The sequence below is a fragment of the Podarcis erhardii genome (genome assembly GCF_964252035.2).
Source record: "Podarcis erhardii genome assembly, chromosome: 3".
Classification (NCBI taxonomy): domain Eukaryota; kingdom Metazoa; phylum Chordata; class Lepidosauria; order Squamata; family Lacertidae; genus Podarcis; species Podarcis erhardii.
Genome location: NC_138507.1, coordinates 124,474,102 through 124,491,264, shown reverse-complemented (window position 1 = coordinate 124,491,264; position 17,163 = coordinate 124,474,102). Strand labels below are relative to the sequence as shown.

At 55.7% G+C, this 17,163-nt stretch overlaps 1 protein-coding gene across 1 annotated transcript in view; it reads right to left on the bottom strand.

Moving 5' to 3' along the window:
* CAD (carbamoyl-phosphate synthetase 2, aspartate transcarbamylase, and dihydroorotase) overlaps positions 1–17,163 on the bottom strand; it is a 44,903-nt gene that overhangs the window by 4,340 nt on the left and 23,400 nt on the right. The window contains exons 22-41 of the mRNA XM_081854425.1: positions 16,781–16,999; positions 15,121–15,288; positions 14,232–14,414; positions 13,372–13,476; positions 11,947–12,189; positions 11,748–11,829; positions 10,971–11,137; positions 10,518–10,682; positions 9,725–9,856; positions 8,800–9,001; positions 8,338–8,528; positions 6,945–7,085; positions 6,136–6,213; positions 4,649–4,790; positions 4,480–4,527; positions 3,714–3,868; positions 2,495–2,569; positions 2,200–2,412; positions 673–798; positions 404–559 (exon numbers count right to left, since the gene is read on the bottom strand). Coding sequence (XP_081710551.1) covers positions 404–559; positions 673–798; positions 2,200–2,412; positions 2,495–2,569; positions 3,714–3,868; positions 4,480–4,527; positions 4,649–4,790; positions 6,136–6,213; positions 6,945–7,085; positions 8,338–8,528; positions 8,800–9,001; positions 9,725–9,856; positions 10,518–10,682; positions 10,971–11,137; positions 11,748–11,829; positions 11,947–12,189; positions 13,372–13,476; positions 14,232–14,414; positions 15,121–15,288; positions 16,781–16,999 — 2,991 coding nt within the window. The remainder of the gene's footprint in view (positions 1–403; positions 560–672; positions 799–2,199; positions 2,413–2,494; positions 2,570–3,713; positions 3,869–4,479; positions 4,528–4,648; positions 4,791–6,135; positions 6,214–6,944; positions 7,086–8,337; positions 8,529–8,799; positions 9,002–9,724; positions 9,857–10,517; positions 10,683–10,970; positions 11,138–11,747; positions 11,830–11,946; positions 12,190–13,371; positions 13,477–14,231; positions 14,415–15,120; positions 15,289–16,780; positions 17,000–17,163) is intronic.

The following is a 17,163-nucleotide window of genomic DNA, read 5'->3' as shown; positions in this document are numbered from 1 at the left end:
GGTAATTGTATTTTAAAAAAAAACCTCTGTCCAAAGGTGCCTTTGGGGCAGTTCCCCTAACTGGTGGTTCTCTGAAGCACAGGCTTATGGAGCCTGCCCTGTGGCAATAGCTCCTCTAATAAACGGGGTCTCCGCCGGATGATGAGCTTATGTATCTCTCTTGGCTGTGCTTTTCTTTAAGGTGTTAAATGAACCATTAAGAGGGGGCTTAGAAGTTAAAATGTTGCTCACCTCCGAGTTTAAACAGTCTAAAAATGCCCAAATCGGTTAAATTCAGGAAGGGAACGGCTTCCGTAGAGAACAGCAAATTAAATAAAACGCTAATAGATGTGCTTTTGATACTCTTTTAGCTCTGTTAAAATACAGCAGGGGGGGACCCCCAGCGCAGCCCCCTCTCCCTCACCTGCTTGATCCCCTTGGAGGCGACGAAGTGGAAGATGTCGGCCGGCATGCGGAGGTTGGGTGGCGTGACGTAGCGCAGGCTGACCCGGTAGAGAGTGAGCAGGCGAGCCAGAGAGTGGACGGTCCGGCCGTGCTTCAAGTCCCCCACCATGGTGATCTGGGGGGAGGGCAGAGGCAGCCGTGAGCACCCCTGGCCGGGGGGGGGGGGGAGGCCCCTGCAAAGAAGCCACCACCCCAAAGAAAACCCCCTCCTGAGCGAGGTCCCCTCACCGTCATGCCGTTGACCGTGCCCAGCTCCTCCCGGATGGTGAAGATGTCCAGTAGGCCTTGCGTGGGGTGCTCCCCGACCCCGTCGCCCGCGTTGATGACAGGCTTGCGGCAGTGCTTGGCAGCCAGCTGGCACAAGGAGGAAGGAGGGAGGGAGGGAAAGAGGGAGTCGTCAGCAGGGGCATTCCTGCAGAGCCCTTTCACGGCCGCCCTGGAGAGACTGTACTGACCGCAGTCCCCATTTCATCCTTTCTGGGAGATGGAAGCCTAGTTGACCATGGCGGTTCCCAGGACCACACGAGAGCCCAGGGCTCAAATTCCCACTTGGCCATGAAGCTCTCACTGGGAGTGACCCTTGGGCCATCGCTGCCTTTCTCAGCCTGGCCTACCTTGCAGTGGGAGGTGGTTGTGGGACGGGAATGAGGAGGAGGACCCTGGAGAGTTCATTGGCTGGGGGCTTTTTGCCAGCCACCACCTCTCTCAGCCTAACCTACTTTGCAGGGTCGTTGTGAGGATGAAATGGGAAGCGGGAGAAGCACGTAGGGCACTTTGAGCTCCTTGGAGAATAAGGTGGTGCAGAAATTCAATCAAATAAACCAATAACTCGGCTGCCTGGGGTGGGAGTGAAGTGGCTCATAGCCTCCTCCAGGAGGAAGAAGAAGACCCAGGGAGGGAAAACAAGAGGCTTTAGGGAACTGAGCCCCGCTGATAGCATAGGCTGGATCTGTTCCTTCTCCTCAACACTGGAACGGTCACCCACATAGAAGAGAACCGGGAGGGGTGTACCAGCCAATTTAGGGGGGTGGGCATTTTCTTTCTCCATGTTTCCTACTAAGGAGTTAATTCAGAAGTTGACTAAAGTAGGCGCAAGGACGCAGCCTTGTTGAACACCACGGGAGGTTTGGATTTCCTTGGATAAACGGCCCTGTCAGTCACACCTAACCCGGACCCGAGTGTTTTCGTATAAACTGCAGATGAGACGCAGTAGACATCTGTCTGTGTTTGAGGCGCTTGGTTTTTCCCAAAGCCTATCTCATGATACTAAATCGAAGGCAGATTGAAAATCTATGAAAGCTGCGTAGAGGGATCCTCCTTTTCTGGAGGTATATTTTTCCACAAGACGTTGGAGTCCTAGGCCTTGGTCTAAGGTTGACCGGTTTGCCCTGAAACCAGCTTGTGCTTCTGCAAGGAAATGTTCTCACTCCATCCAATCCTTTATTACGTAAGTGGGCAGCATATAGTTACTGATAATGCTTAGGAGACTAATTGGCCTGTAATTGGCAGGGTCCGATCTGCTCCCTTTCTTGGGATGATGATTGCTAGACCCCAATCCTCTGGGATGGTCTCCCTCGGAGGGGAGCAGCCTCACCCTGGATGCTCAGAGATCCCTTTGCTGTAAGCCCTGCACTGCCGGGGGTGGGACTGGATAACCTTTGGGTCCCCCTCCCAACTCAACAGTCCTAGGATTCTCTTTGCTGGGGCCCCCCAAGGGCCCTGCGTCCCATCAGAGCGGCCTTGGCCGGAGCTCACCTCCACGGCCCCCGGCTGGGGGTGCCTTAGCACCAAGACGTCGGCGTAGCAGCTCATGGTCTGGACCGAGTCCGCCAGCGACTCCCCCTTCTGGCAGGAGGAGGTGGCCTCCGAAAAGGGCAGGACGGAGCCCCCCAGGCGGTACATGGCGGCGGCAAAGGAGCTGCTGGTGCGCGTGCTCGCCTCGTAGAACATGGAAGCCATCACCTTGCCCTGCGTGGGAGGAAGCAGCGGACTTCAGTACAGGCAGGGGGCTCCCCCTCCCCAACCCCTACCCCTCTGGCCCCCACCTCACCTTGAGGATGTCTATGTTGCGCTCCTTCTGGACCAACATGCGCAGGTTGTGGGCCACGTTGAAGAGGTGAGACATCTGCAGCAGAGGGGAGAGGGGCACTCAGTCAAACAGGAGGGGGTCTCAAAATGCTACCAAGGGCATTATACTATTCTATGGTGTTCAGCAGCATTCGGCACACACGGCGCACCGTTCTGGTCGGCACACCTCAAAAAGGGTACTGAAAACTTAGGGAAGGGTCAGACAAGGCCAGTGTGGCGTTTGCCTGTTTGTTTAGAGCCTGTCTGTACAGGGAAAAAAAAGAAAGGGTTAAAAATGTAGACCAATAGGAAAGCTGGAGGCGGAGCCTACATGTGTATAAAAAAGGGCTTAGCCCAGGCTTGTTGGAGTTGTTGGTGGGTAGTTGGTTGGTTTTAGTGGGTTGGCTGGTTGGGAAAGACAGTTGGAAATAGAGAGACAGGGCCGTGGGTTCTTGAGTGAGGGGAGGTAGAAGAGAGAGAGGGGAAAATAAAACTAAGAAAATAAAGAGTAACAACGTTTGGAATGCTGTAAAAGTTTGTGTCTGAAATAAAATACACTCTTCTTTATTAACTTGAGAACCTGACTGAGGCTGGTGGCAGCGGATTAGTGGTGTATGGGTCAATAGTCCGTGAGACGACCGGGGGCTCGGTACGAACGCCACAGACAGTGACTGAGGGGAGGGAGTGACTGCCCCATGAGGAATGGTCGCAGCGGTTGGGACTTTTCCAATTTAGAGAAAAGGCGACACACGACCCAAGATTAAAATGTTCTCCCTGGCCTGCGAGAAAGTGGACAGAGAAAAGTTTTCCTCCCTCTTTCGCAACACTAGATCCCGTGGAGATCCAATGAAGCTGGATGTCGGGAAAGTCAGGACAGACGACAGAAAGTCCTTCTTCACAGAGAGAGCACATGGGTAAACTGTGGAACTCCCTGCCACAGGAGGCAGTGAAGGCCACCCACTTGGATGGCTTGGAAAGATTCACGGAGGAGGAGGAGAGGGCTTTGGGGGGCTCCTGGCCAGGGTGGCCAGCAATGCTTCGGAATCCCAGTGGTGGAAACCCCGGGAGGGGAGAGGGCTCTGGTGGGTTTCCCCTTGGGGCACCTGGCCTGATCCTGCAGGCTCCTCTTAGGCTTTTCCCTTCCCCACCCCAAGACGGCCGAGTGAGGAGCGGGGTGTCCCAGTGTGTCTCTGCCTGAGTACCTGTCCCTTGGTGAACTGCTTGACGGACAAGACGTGCTGCCCGACCAGCGGGTGGAGGAGCGGCGAAGTCTGGGGGTGCGGCAGGCTCTGTGGAGACGTCTGCCTGGGCAAGGGGCCTGCCAGGTACAGGGGGCCGTCCTGGATCATGGCCAAGTCTGCGGGAGGAAAGGAAGGTCAACCCTGCCCGAGAGGAGGACCAGAGACGCACCACCCAGCGGGGACAGCAGGATCTGCCTCTCAGCCTCTCTCGCCACAGAATGGCAGGAAACCCCAGCTCCTCTCTGATCCTGGAAACACCCCAGGAAGTCTATCAGGACACAAAGCCCTGAACAACTTGGGAGCAGTTTACCTAGAGACCCCCTTGCCCCACACGGACCCACTCGGTTGCTTAGATCAGCGGAGAGGGCACGGCCACAGGGGCTGTGTAATACCCCGTCCCAGTTTATAAAAATCAGATCTTTGCCCTCTGGAACTCCCTGCTACTTGACACCAGGCCAGCGCCTGTGCTGTGCATTATTGTTTAGGAAAGCACACCCAGAGACCTAGATATAGTTGCTGTGAGTTCCCATCGGCTTTTGGTCCACTGCTATTTTGACTTTTCTACAGCCTTAAATTATTCCTGCTAACTCTTCATCAATAATTTTATTGCTTTGTCTTATTTGAGGTGTGTGGTTTTCTTCATTTTCTTAAAGCAACCAAGTGGCGCATCCGCTTTATGAGAGAAAGGAAACGAGCGGCTCTGCGAGGAGGAGGAAGGAAGCCTCACCTGGCGGCTCCACAGTTTTCTTGACCACTTTTTCCCTGAGATCTTCGGCTGCCGGAGGATGGAGAGAGGAAGAGGAGGACCAACGTTAGAGGGAGACGGCAAGCCTTTGCACCAGCACCTCTTTGCCCCCAGGAAGGACCCCCCTCCCGCCACCCCCTGCGCCCGTCACCTGGCAGCCCGGGGTCCGAGGCACGGTGGATGCGGGGGGCCAGGAAGAACCGGGCGTCTCCCACCGGTCCGGCACGACGGGGGCTGGGCGCTCGACAGCGCAAAGCCTCGGGCTGGACGGTGGGGAGGGGCCGCTCTGGCGTCTGAAAGGGAGAGGGGAGAGTTAAGCAATGCGGGGGGGGGGGCATCTCCCACCTGCTCTTGTGGTGTGTGAGAATGACAGACATACAGTAGTAGCAGCGCACGCCCCCACCCCCCTGCATGGGGGGGACTCACAAGGGGTGTGCCCGTGAATTTTTAGGAAATGGACAGCAAAGCGAACTAGACAAACTAACAGCAAGGATTCGAAATCTGCGGGACCAGAGAGTCACAGAAGACTGGTGTAAATTTACAGACTATTTGAAAAGTAATTGTGATGAACAGACTACGTTTGTAGGTTTGCAAGAAGTTTTGTGAGGTGAATTATTGGAACTATTGCAAAAATGGATAAAGGGGAGGATGTTTAGTTAAGATAATTAAAGGCAATATGAATTTAAGAAATGCAGAAGAAGTGGCTAAAATGGTGGATCATCAGAGGTGCTGATGGAAGTCCAAAAAAATAATAATTGTATAAATTGTGAAGTTTTGTGGTATGTATTATAATTTATATGTTAAAATTAATAAAAATTATTTTTTAAAAAAGGAAATGGCAGCAAAGCAAAGGAGCCCAGGCGCTACGGCAAAGACCCCCCCCCCAATAGCCCAGTGTTGGCTCAAAGCAGGACCAACCCCCCTGCCTGGATTTTCCATGGCTGGTGGGGTCTCAAAGCTCCAACACAGACACCTTTTTTGCGCTTTGCTTGGAAGGACTGGCCTGAGGTTCTGCCTGGAGTCACCAAGAGATTGTCCCTTAACAGCTTGAGAGCAATTCATTTTACCCCCCATGGACCCACTTTGGTCCTGCAGGGGCCACCCAATAGCCGTTCCACATTGGGAAGAACTCGTGTGTGGTGGGATCTGCCCTTTGGAACTCCCTGCCTCTTGATATCAGGCAGGCCTGTCACTGTACTCTGTTTGGCCGCTACTGAAAACATTCTGGTTTAGACAAGCCTGCCCAGGTGTTTGGAAAGCGGGTGCAAAGTTTAACCTGTTTTAGTTATTTTAACTTTGGCATTTCTTAAAGTGCTCTTGATTTTCTTGGTGGTGCGTAAAGTTTATGAATTAAATAAATGCCACACTCCCTCTCCCTCTCTCAGTCCTCCTTTTGCTCTTGTGTGTGTTTCCTGAGGGATCTCCTACCTGCTTAGACTTGGACCTTTGCTGTCTGAAAGCAGAACCCAAACACTCTCTCCTTCATCCCTCTTGGGGGCAGAAGGTGAAGGATAGAGAGAGACACTCATAGCCCCACAGAAAGGGGTGCAGGAAGTGGTGTGGGCAGCCTGGCAGGTGGGTTCCCTCACCCTTCCTGCCCCCTGGGGGGGGCATTCTGGGCCCAGCCCCAGCGCCTACCTTCAGGATCTCTTTGGCTGGCACTGCACTCGGCGGCCATTTCCGCACATCCTGCCCATAGCCTGGAGCTACAAGGACCTGGAAGGAGAGACAGGAGGCGCTCAGAGCCCCAGAAACCCTCCCCAGGCAGCGGCGTCCGCAGGCCCCTTCAGCCCAAGGAAAGCGGCCGACCCTAAACATCAGGGCCCCAGGATGAACAGAAGGCACAGGGATTATTTTTGCCAGGACAGCAGCAGGGAAGGAAAGGGTTAAACCCCACCAGGCTGCACCTCCTTTAACGAGAAGCTGCAGTTTTCCCAATTGCAAGCTTGGCATCACATCTAGTCTTCCTCTGACAAGGATAGTTAATGGGTAGAGCTGGTTTGGGCTCATGGAAGCCAGTGCAGCCTAATGGTTAGAGTGCTGGACTGTGACCTGGGAGAGGAGGGTTCGAATCCCCCGCACAGCCATGAAGCTCCCTGGGTCACCTTGGGAGTCACTCACCATCTCTTGGCCTGACCTGCTTCCTCATAGGGTGGTTGTGAGGATAAAATGGGAAGGGAAAATAAAGGTAGTATGCAAATGTAAATAATAATAAGGGATAATTTTCTGATAGTAAGAGCTGCTTGACAGCCTCGGAGGCTGGCGGACTCTCCTTCCCTGGAGGTTTCTAAGCAGAGTTTGGAGGGCCCTCTGTCCTGGATGCTTCAGCTGAGATTCCTGCGGGGCAGGGGCTGGACTGGATGACCCCAGAGGGCCCCTTCCACCTCTGCCATCCTGGGGTTCTGTGGCCCTGCGCGCCCCACTCGGCCCCTCCCTGCCCCGCTTACCTGCCCGTCGATGTAGGCCACTTCCCCGCGGAGGATGACTCGGCGCACGGTCCCCTTCACCCGCATCCCCTCGAAGGGCGTCCAGCGGGCCTTGCTGAAGGCCGTGTTGGGGGGCACCAGCCACTCCTGCTCCAGGTCCACCTGCCGGCAGGAAATGGCTCAGCCCCACGGAGCCTCAGCCCCCCAGCCCCTGGGGGTCCCATGCCAAGGGGGGGGGGTCGTTCCTGGAGGACCAGGAGCAACAGGGGCCCTGCAGTTGGTGGATCAGGCCCACGGCCCACCTGGTCCACAGGAACCTCCATAGGACCGACAGAGTCAAACCACGGGGTCCCTCTGCGCTGCCTGCAGTGACTGGCAGCAGGGAATCTCCAGGGTTTAAGACAAGGGATCTTTCCCAGCCCCCCAGGAGATGCTGCCAGCGGGGATGGAACGTGGGACTTTCTGCATGCAAGGATGCGCTGCCCCTGAGCCCCGGCCCTTCAGCAGCCTCTTCTGGCCCCCAGGTGCCTGCAGGAAGCAAGCAGGGCTTGGGGGCAAGAGTAGAGGCTTCCTCTCAGAACATAGTTAAACGGTGGAACTCCCTGCCAAAGGAGACCCAGCAATGGCCACCAGCCTAGGGGGCTTGGACAAATGCATGGGGGAGGAGGGGGCTGTCACTGGCTCTGCTCTGCCACTGGGGGCACCTGGTTGGGAAATGTCCCCCGCCTTACAGTCTTCAAACAAAAACATCTTGGAGATCCCGGGCCACAGAGAGGTCAGGCTGGCCTCAACCAGAGCCAGGGCTTTTTCGGCCGTGGCCCCGATCTGGTGGAACGCTCTGTCCCAAGAGACCAGGGCCATGTGGGACTAGACATCTTTCCGCAGGGCCTGCAAGACGGAGCTGTTCCACCAGGCCTTTGGCCAAGGCACAGTCTGACCCGCTCCTTTGGCAATCCTCACAGAACTCTAGCCCAATGGCTGACATTAATTTAACCCTGAATTGATTTTAGAATGCATTTCAATTAATTGATTGTGATTGTATGTAAACTGTGTTACTTTTATTGTTGTTAGCCGCTCTGAGCCCGGCTTCGGCTGGGAAGGCCGGGATATAAATAAATACGGGATACTGGGCTGCCTTTGGCCTGATCCAGCCGGCTCTTCTTATCGAACCTCCAGGTCCAGAGGCAGTCTATCTGGATTCCACGTTCTTAGGGGTATTTGGCCCTGTGAGGAGAGGAAGCTGCTGGCCATTGGCCTGGTCCTCCCAGGCAGACAGCCTTGACCGACAAAGAGAGAGCGTTGTGGCTGGAGAAGAAGGCAGCAGGGCCTTTCCTGGGAGGCCCCCCTGCCCCTGCCAGGTCCTCCCCCCCCCCCGCAGAGGGACACCCCAGGAGGGCTCCCCCCCCCGCCTCACCTCGATGTAGGTGTCCTCTTGCAGGGGGAGCCCAAAGATGCGCCGGGGGTTCTCGTAGAGACGCTGGACCAGGTCTTCCACGCTGAGCCGTCCCTCGGAGACTGCGGTCAGCAGCAGGGGCAGCATGGTCTCCAGGCCAGGGAAGCCGGGCGGGGGCTCCTTGCCCAGCTTCTCTTCCAGCGTGTGGGGAGCTGAGTGCGAGAGAGACGCGTGGCAGAGACCAGGGCCCCCCACAGCACCCCTTCAAGGTGGTGGGGCGCTTCTCCCTCCACAACAACCCTGTGAGGTGGGCTACGCTGAGAGAGAGAACCCTGTGGGTTTCATGGCTGAGTGAGGATTTGACCCCTGGTCTCTCCAAGGTCCTAGGCCAAGACTCCAACTACTGAACCACACTACCTCTCTATTAGCTATGGGGCTCTGACTGAGCATGGCAGGTGGATCTTCCCCCCACGCCCCCCTTACCGTGGTCCGTGGCAAAGCAGTCGATGGTGTCCATGTTTTCCCACAGGGCCTCCATGTCCTCGCGGGTGCCCAGCATGGGCCGCACCTGCCCCCTGCCCTCCCCGATGCGCCCCAGGTCCTCCTGGCACAGGAAGAGGTGATGGGGGGCCACCTCGCAGGTCACCTCAATGCCCTTCTGCTTCGCGGCCTTGATGATCAGGATCTGTGGGGGAAGGGGGGGTCACACAACCCTTAGCCCTTCAGATCACGATGACCTTCCCTCCCCAACCAGTCTCCTGACTCTCCATTGCAGGAAAAGGGAGACCTGCCTCTGCCCCCCTTCTCCCCTTCCAGCGCCCCCTCCCTGTGTGGATTCTCCCTCCCCCCCCCGGCCCCCTTTGAGCTGTTGCTCAAAACTGCCCCAGTGCCAGCCCAGCCCACAGCCTGCCCTCTTCCCACTGCCTCTCACCCCTTCGCGCGTCCAGGGGCCTGCTGTATCAGGCCAGCAGCCCCCCTCGTCCGGCCTCATCCTGAGTCCTAGCAACCTGGGACTCTAGGCAGACTGTCTCTGAGCTTGGAGGCACCAGAAGAGCCCAGGTGCTGCCTGGCATCTTGCTGGGCATCCTGTTCCCCCACTGAGCCCAGGAGCCCTCTGCCTTCCAGTGGTTCCCAGCCCCTGGGACTCAGCAGCATCGCTCCTCTTGAGCATGGATGGAGTCAGCGCAGAGCCAGGGGGCCGGGAGCCATCGATCGCCCTCTCCCCCCTCCATGAATCGGTCCTGCCCTCTTTTCAAGCCACCCAAGGCTGGAGGTGCTTTGCCAGCCTGGCTTGTCCCCTGGCCCCCTTCCTGCCCTGCCTCTTCTGCAGAAGAAGTCTTCCCAGCCAAGGACCTCCTGCAGCCCCCCTGGGCCACCACCCCCCACCCACCCCTTCCGACCCGCTCACCTCCTCCTTCCGCGCCACGTGGCAGATGTGGACGGGGCGCTGGTACAGCTGGGCCACCATCAGAATGGCGGCCACCGTCTGCTTCTCTGCGTGAGCCACGATGGGAAGGTGTTTGGGCCACTTTTCAAAGTGCTGCCAGGGCAGAGAGAGAGGAGCGAGTGAGGGAGACTCCCTGAGGAGCGCAAAGGGGCGAGGGAAGGAGACCCCCCGGGTGCAAGGGGGCGGGTCGAACACCTCCCCAATATTCATATGCTGCCTGATGCAATTCTGATTCTAAACGCAGTGTGAGGTAGTCTCTATGGGAGTATATTGTATTCAATTATGGGGTCTCAGAGTTTTTAGGGGCTAGCCAGACTGGGATTGTTGGGATAGCAGGCTTCTTGGGTTTTGAATGTCTGGTGTAGATTTTTTCAATTTCATTGTTCTGTATGGGACAATGACAAAGATTATCGTATCAATGGTGAAATGGCATACAAGTGATGAAAGAGATTCACACAGACTTCCTAAGCATCTTGGCTTGTGATTCCTGTGATTCCTGATATCAATAGGCAGGGAGTTCCAAAGTCTAATTGCGGCTGCCCTAAAATGCTGAATTCTTACAGAGGTTGAACAGCCGTTACAGGGCACCTGTAGCTGTGCCAGGTCCCCCAAAATGAAGCAGCGGAGCAAGGCGATTTTGTGCTCTGGGGTGTTGGCCGAAGGCCTCGCCCAGTTAAGACAGGAATCCTGGACCCACAGCGAGAGAAAGGATGGGAAGGTCTGCCTCGACATGCGTCTTGCGTGCCCGACCCACCTCCATCCACAGGGAGACGTTGTCCATTTTGAGGTCCGAAAAGGTGTCGTTCAAGTACATCTTCAGGCCAGCGGCCGCTCCGGCCAGAGGCCCCAGGGAGCCGGCGTTGTCCGAGGAGGCGCCCACATAGAGCGCATAATCACAGCGGGCCCCGGTCTCCGCCAACTGCGGGAAGGGGGGAGAGGGCAGAGAGGCAAACCCAGTTTCACAACGTGGCTGGCACACCTTTCGCCACACCCTTCGCCACCCACCGAAGAACAGCCCTGCTGGGGCAAAGGGAGCCCATCCAGTCTCAGAGAGCCCAACCAGATGGCCATTATGGGAACCCCAGAAGCAGGATCCGTCGCCCACCTCCCTTCTCCGCAGTCAGAGAATTGTGAGCTGCAAGGGGTCCGGAGGGTCATTTAGCCCAACCCCCTGCAAGGCAGGACCGCCAGGCAGGAGCCTCTTTACCTTCTGCGCCAGGGCAAAGGAACCAGCGTCAATGATAGCTGGGGAGGTGTTGGGCATGGCACACACCATGGTGATGCCACCAGCCAGGGCGGCTGCTGTGCCAGATGCGAAGTCCTCCTTGTGGGTGGCCCCTGGCTCCCGAAGGTGCACATGGACATCAATGAGCCCTGGAGGGGGAGAAGGGGGCCAAGGTCAGCGGGGAGTCAGGCAGGTGCCCAACAGCTCCAGCTCAGCCTCCGCCCAAGGGGGCACCCAGCACCAGGCTCCCCCAAGCACTCATCGCCCCATCACACACAGAATGGACTTGCTGCCAGGCAAAGGTGCTCAGGACAGCAGCCTGAGTTGCGTCTGGTCCAGCACCCTCTTCTCGCAGTGGCCAAAACCCCCTAAGAACTTGCAGTCCAGACGGACTGCCTTTGGAGCTGGAGGTTCCGTAAGAACATAACGCCCAGTATAAACCGAAAAATGTCAAGTGCGCAGGCGATGGAGCACACTGTCTGGGAAACCGAGGCAGGGTCGGCCAGCCATGGTCTGTTCAGAGTGGCAGGATTTAGTGTCTGGGGCCCACAAGCCATGTGGGTCCAAGGGACTGATGCTTCACTCCAGCCCCACGGACAGAACTCAAGCCAGGTCTGCCTTCTGACCCCACGGATGGAGGCAGGACCACAACGCTGGCAAGTGAGGGCCAAGAGAGGGCCAGGATGGGCTCAGGGGGAGATGCTCTTCTGCCTGCCTAATGCCCCCCTCCCCCTGGCACCCCCATATCCCAGCTCCCACCTGGCAAGCGGATGAGCTTCTGCGACGTCATGCAGTCCACGTGCATCTTCAGCGGAGGAGCCCCCCCAATCTGTCCAAGGGCCTGCGGGGAGCAGAGGAGGGGGTCACAACTGCCCTGGAATAGCCCCAATGCTTGCCTCCCATCCTCCCCATTCAGAACATTGAATTGGGGTCTCCCACCGCCCAAATGCCCCCGCACCTCGACGAAGAGCTTGGTGCACTTGATGTCGATGATGAGGGGCACGGAGTAGTCGATGGCCAGGCGCCGGGTGCGGTAGCCCTTGGTGACGAAGGAGGAGAGTCGGCGGCCCCCCGAGTTGCGCATGGAGAGGTTGATGACCAGGTCAAAGTGGTTCTCCGCCAGGTAGTCCAGGATGCTGCGCTCCTTGCCGGCCACCTCGCCCCCGTCGGCCTCCTCAAAGTGCCAGTCCACAGCCATCACCTGCCGCGGGAGACAAGGGGGGAGACCCCCGTCCCCAGGTCAGCCATGCCCAGCCAGGACGGAGGGCCAGTTCTGGCCTGGGAAGGGCCATGGGAGGCCAGGGATCAGGGAACCACCAGATTCGTGCATTGCAGGGGGTTGGACTAGAGGACCTTTGTAGCCCCCTTCCAACTGCACAGCTTTAGGATTTAGGGCACCCCATGCCTTGCCTCCTCCCCATAGGAAGGTTCTCCCCAGCCCCACATGCAGGAAGGCACAAACTTAGATTGAGATTCCTTGGGGTCCCTTCCAACACTACAATTCTAGGATTTGGAGGGAGGGAGGGAGGCGTTTCCAAAAATGTCAGCTAGGGGGGTGGGGGAAGTTATAATGCTGTAGCATGTTTTTAATATTCAGTTGGGAGGCAGCCAGAAGTGGCTGGGAAAACCCAGCCAGATGGGCGGGGTATAAATAAAGTATTATTATTATCACCATCAACACCATCTTTATTATTATATGCCAAACTTCCAGTCCCTCCAGGGCTGGTACAGAGGGTAAAGGTCAAGGGACCCCTGACCATGAGGTCCAGTCGTGGACGACTCTGGGGTTGCGGCGCTCATCTCGCTTTACTGGCCGAGGGAGCCAGCGTACAGCTTCCGGGTCATGTGGCCAGCATGACTAAGCCGCTTCTGCCGAACCAGAGCAGCGCACGGAAATGCCGTTTACCTTCCCGCCGGAGTGGTACCTATTAATCTACTTTCACTTTGACGTTCTTTCAAACTGCTAGGTTGGCAGGAGCAGGGACCGAGCAACGGGAGCTCATCCCGTCACGGGGATTCGAACCGCCGACCTTCTGATCGGCAAGTCCTAGGCTCTGTGGTTTAACCCACAGCGCCACCTGCGTCCTGGTACAGAGGGAACTGGCCCTAGAAGTCTTCACAGTGCCCCCCCCCAGGGGATAAGAAGGGGGTGTGTCTACTGCACTTGGTAAGGGAGGGGGCCAAATGACGCTCTGGTTGTTGAACGGAGTAACATCTCCCCCAACCCCACAGGGCCTTGGAAGTGGATGAGAAACGATCCCTTGCCCCACTCCCCTCTGCAGGGACCTTTTCCATCCCTCCCCCCAACCCCCCCCCCGGCAAGGCTCAGCCGTCAGCCAAACTGACAGGGATGTTAAGCGCTACAGCCCCCTGCCCAGCCCACCTTGATGCCATGCTCAGTGTAGAAGTCGGCCGTGCCCAGGCTGGCATAGAGGTTGTATCCCAGGCCCTCCAGGGTTCGCACGGTGGACAGCAGCTCACTCTTGTTCTGGAAGAGATGCCAAGGTCAGGCCACGTGGCAGCGCCCTTCTCACTGCCTCCCTCCTGGGGTGAGGGTCTTCACGGCCTTGGGCGGGCGCTGCCACCACCCGGCCTTCTCCTGCCACCTTGTGCCATGCGCCCGCTTCCACAGGCTGGCATCAAAGGACAGAGGAACCTGAGAACCCCCTGCTCCAAAGGGAAACCCAAAAGTAGGTCCGAGCGCAAGAGCCTTCCTTGGGTCCTCAGCAGCATGGCAGCCTCCAGCTGTGGAGGGCAGAGAGACCCAAGGTGGCACTGCCTCTGCCCATTTGCTCCTTTCTGGAGCTCTTCACAATCTCTCTTTATTTAACAGCCCTGAACAGCTTCGCACCCCCAGCAAACTGGGCCACTTCCCTGATCACCCCAAACTCCAGATCAAGTTTTAAAAGCTCAGCTCTCCTTTCCGATCCTTGAAAATTGACCATTTATTCCAACTCTCTGCTTTGTGTTTCTTAAGCAGTCTCTCCTCTTATTTCCTGACTGCTCATCTGAGTCGGGAGTCTTTGTCCAAATCTGCTACGTCCGCCAGGGCCCCTCTCCAGAAACACACGCGCCCAGCCCAGTCTCTTCCCCTCCGCACAGGACTTCCTCCTCTCTTCCACTATAGAATTCTGGGTGCTAAATGAAAATGCCTTTGGGGATGTGTGGGGCGCTGCTGGGCCCCATCCTCAGGCCCTCCTTCGCCCCTAGGCTGCCCCCCTGTTCCCCCCCCGCCCGACTCACCTTGTAGCTTCCAATGGTGAGCAGGATGTTCTTCCGGGGGATCTTGAACCCGGTGCTGAGCATGGCCTTCAAGTAGGCCTCACAGCGGTTCTCCCCAAAGCAGGCCACCTCGCCTGTGCTGGTCATCTCCACGCCCAGGACCACGTCGGCCCCTGCCAGCCGCGAGAAGGAGAACTGGGGCACCTGTGGACCGAGAGGGGCGCGGGAATTGAAGTGGCGCAGGAATTTAAGTGTTTTAAATTGGTTTTCTGAACCGGGAAGGGTTTGTTTGTTTATTTATTTATTAACCTGAAGCATTTTTGTTAGGGATTGTAGGAAAAGACCTGCCAAGGAAATTGAAAAATATCTTCATGTGTGGGACAACGGTGGCAAGAGTCTTAAGAGAACAAGGATGGAAGAATGAGGAAATCCTGACTAAAGAACTGTGGCAAGAGAAACGGATGGACTTGGCAAAACTGACACATAAATTACGTGACAAGGATAACTGCAACTTGAATGAAGAATGGAAACCTTTCACAAAGTATTTAAAGAAACAACAAAATGAACCAGACTCCTTGTCAGGTTTTGAATAAATATACAAACTTTTTATTGATAACATTTAGATAGATAAATTAAGGATCTGTACCATTCTGTAATGTGCTGAAAAATCAGAGAGAGGAGCTGAGGGAAGTCTGGGAGGAGGGAGGAGGGAGGAGGGGTTTCTCTTTTTCAGGGAGGTGAAAAATGGGGAGGGGGGAAATGAGGATGAATTCCTAATATTTTTATTTTATTATTTATTAATTATTATTTATGGGCCCCAAACAAGAGGCCCCTTGGAGAACCCAGGGGGAGATCCGGCTGCCTCAGCACCCCTCCCCCCGAGGAGGCCTCCCCCCCCCCAGCCACTCACCTTGACCCCCACGATGCCTGTGCCGGCCATCAGCCCCACCGGCTCCACCTCTTCGCCCATGATCACCTGCGTGGCCAAAGCCACCAGGTCAACGCCCAGGGTCTTGGAGACGAAGGGGAAGGAGCGCGAGACCCTCACGTTGCACTCAATCACCTTCAGCTGGTCGTGCTGCGGAGGAGGAAGAGGAGAGGCAGGTTGGCCAGGGGTTCAAAGGGGGGCCACGTGGCCCCAGCCCAGAGCCCCAAGCGCACGGGGATGCGCCAGGCCCAAGCCACGTTCAGCGCCAAACAACAACAGGGGCTGAATCGCTACTGTACAATCGCACACCGGGGGTCTGCAAGCCCTGTGAGAATCCTCCCTTCTCGCAGAGATCCTGTGCCAAGTGGAACTTGGCTGCCAGGGAATTTGCACGGTAAGCCCAGCAGAAAAAGAAGGAAGTTCATCGCATGCTCAGCGCACTGGCTCCAGGAAGCTGGCGCAAGCATGTCAGAACCTGCACACTGCCCCCAAGCGTGAAAGCTCTTTCTGCCTTCATAGAACTGTAGCGCAACTAAATACATGAATGCAGAAAATAAATATTATAACATGTTGTGAATTGGGAATACTTCCTTTATCAGTAGGAGTATGGCTGAGAACCTTGAAATATTGGATCTTCCTGCATTATAGAGTGCTATCTCCTAATTCTCTCCTTTATGACCTCTCAAGTGATAATGTAATTTACAATTTATCATTGACTTGTAGGAGAAAATTGAACTTGATAGGGCTTAATCTAACTGACTTTGAAAATTCTGACCCCAAAGATGCTTGGGAAATTATCAGGCAGAGTCTTACAGAAAAAAGTACCCACTCTCGAGGTTGCAAAGCAGAGCTCTTGCTCTCCTCTCTATTTAAATCTCCCTTTGTGTAGAGATTTTCAAAAGGGATACATGATAAATCTGAAGAATCATGAATTGTGCAGGCTGTTTATGTTAGCCAGATTTAATATGTTTCCCTCGCTAATAGTGAGAGGAAGATATTTTGCTCTTCCAGAGCCAGAGCGTCTCTGCAAATGTAGTAAACAGGAACCTGATACTTTGGAGCATATTTTCTTTTCTTCTGATTTTGGCATTTATGCCAGAAGACCATTATTAGAGGCCTTACCACTCAATAGGCTGAATTCTATGATACCAACGGTTCAGGACCTGCTTTCGGACGGGAATGATCAAATCACTTTAATAGTGGCTGAATTTTTGAGTGCTGTCCATGTATAAAGACTGGGCCGTTATAAAGAGATCTAGTGGTTCTTAATTGATCGGTGATGTGGTAGTGTTGTATTGTATTATTTATGCAAATTGATTTCCTCTGGAGTTAAAGATCTGACTGGGACAAACCTTGTTATGCTAAGATCACATTTTGCACAATTTGTATATGGTGTCTGTTTGACAATGTGTGGTTTCCTATGCCTAATAAAGGATATTTGATTTGAAATATTATAAAGAACCAGCCTGCCTCCAACCACGTCTGGTTGAAACGGCGCAAGCTACATGTGTATCAGATGCGATGGTATTACAATAGAAAACTTGGCCAAGCAAATCTGCTAGACAACCCCACAGCCTGATAGGGGGGCCCCCAATGGCGGACAAAGGGGTCTGTCACCCCCCGGCTCCCCCGCCCCCTTCACCTTGGCGATGAGCTGGAGGTTGAAGGGCCCCGTGACTTGAAGCTCCTGCCCGATGGCATGCACAATGGCCTTGATGCGCTCCAGCGTCTTGGGCGTGATGTCCTGCGGGGGCGTCACCAGGGTGGCGTCCCCCGAATGCACCCCGGCGTTCTCCACGTGCTCAGAGATGGCGATGGCCACCACCTGCCCGTCGCACGCCACGGCGTCCACATCAATCTCCTGCGGCAAGGGGGGAGAGCGAGAGCCCAGTGAAGCGTGTGTTCACATCACCCCCATCAGACCCCCCCCCATTCATGCTGTCCTGGTGGGGGGGGCGCCTCTGAGCTTCATCGGGCACTCAAAAGCGCCAATCCTGCCCCCTGCTCCCCTCACACCAACAGCCA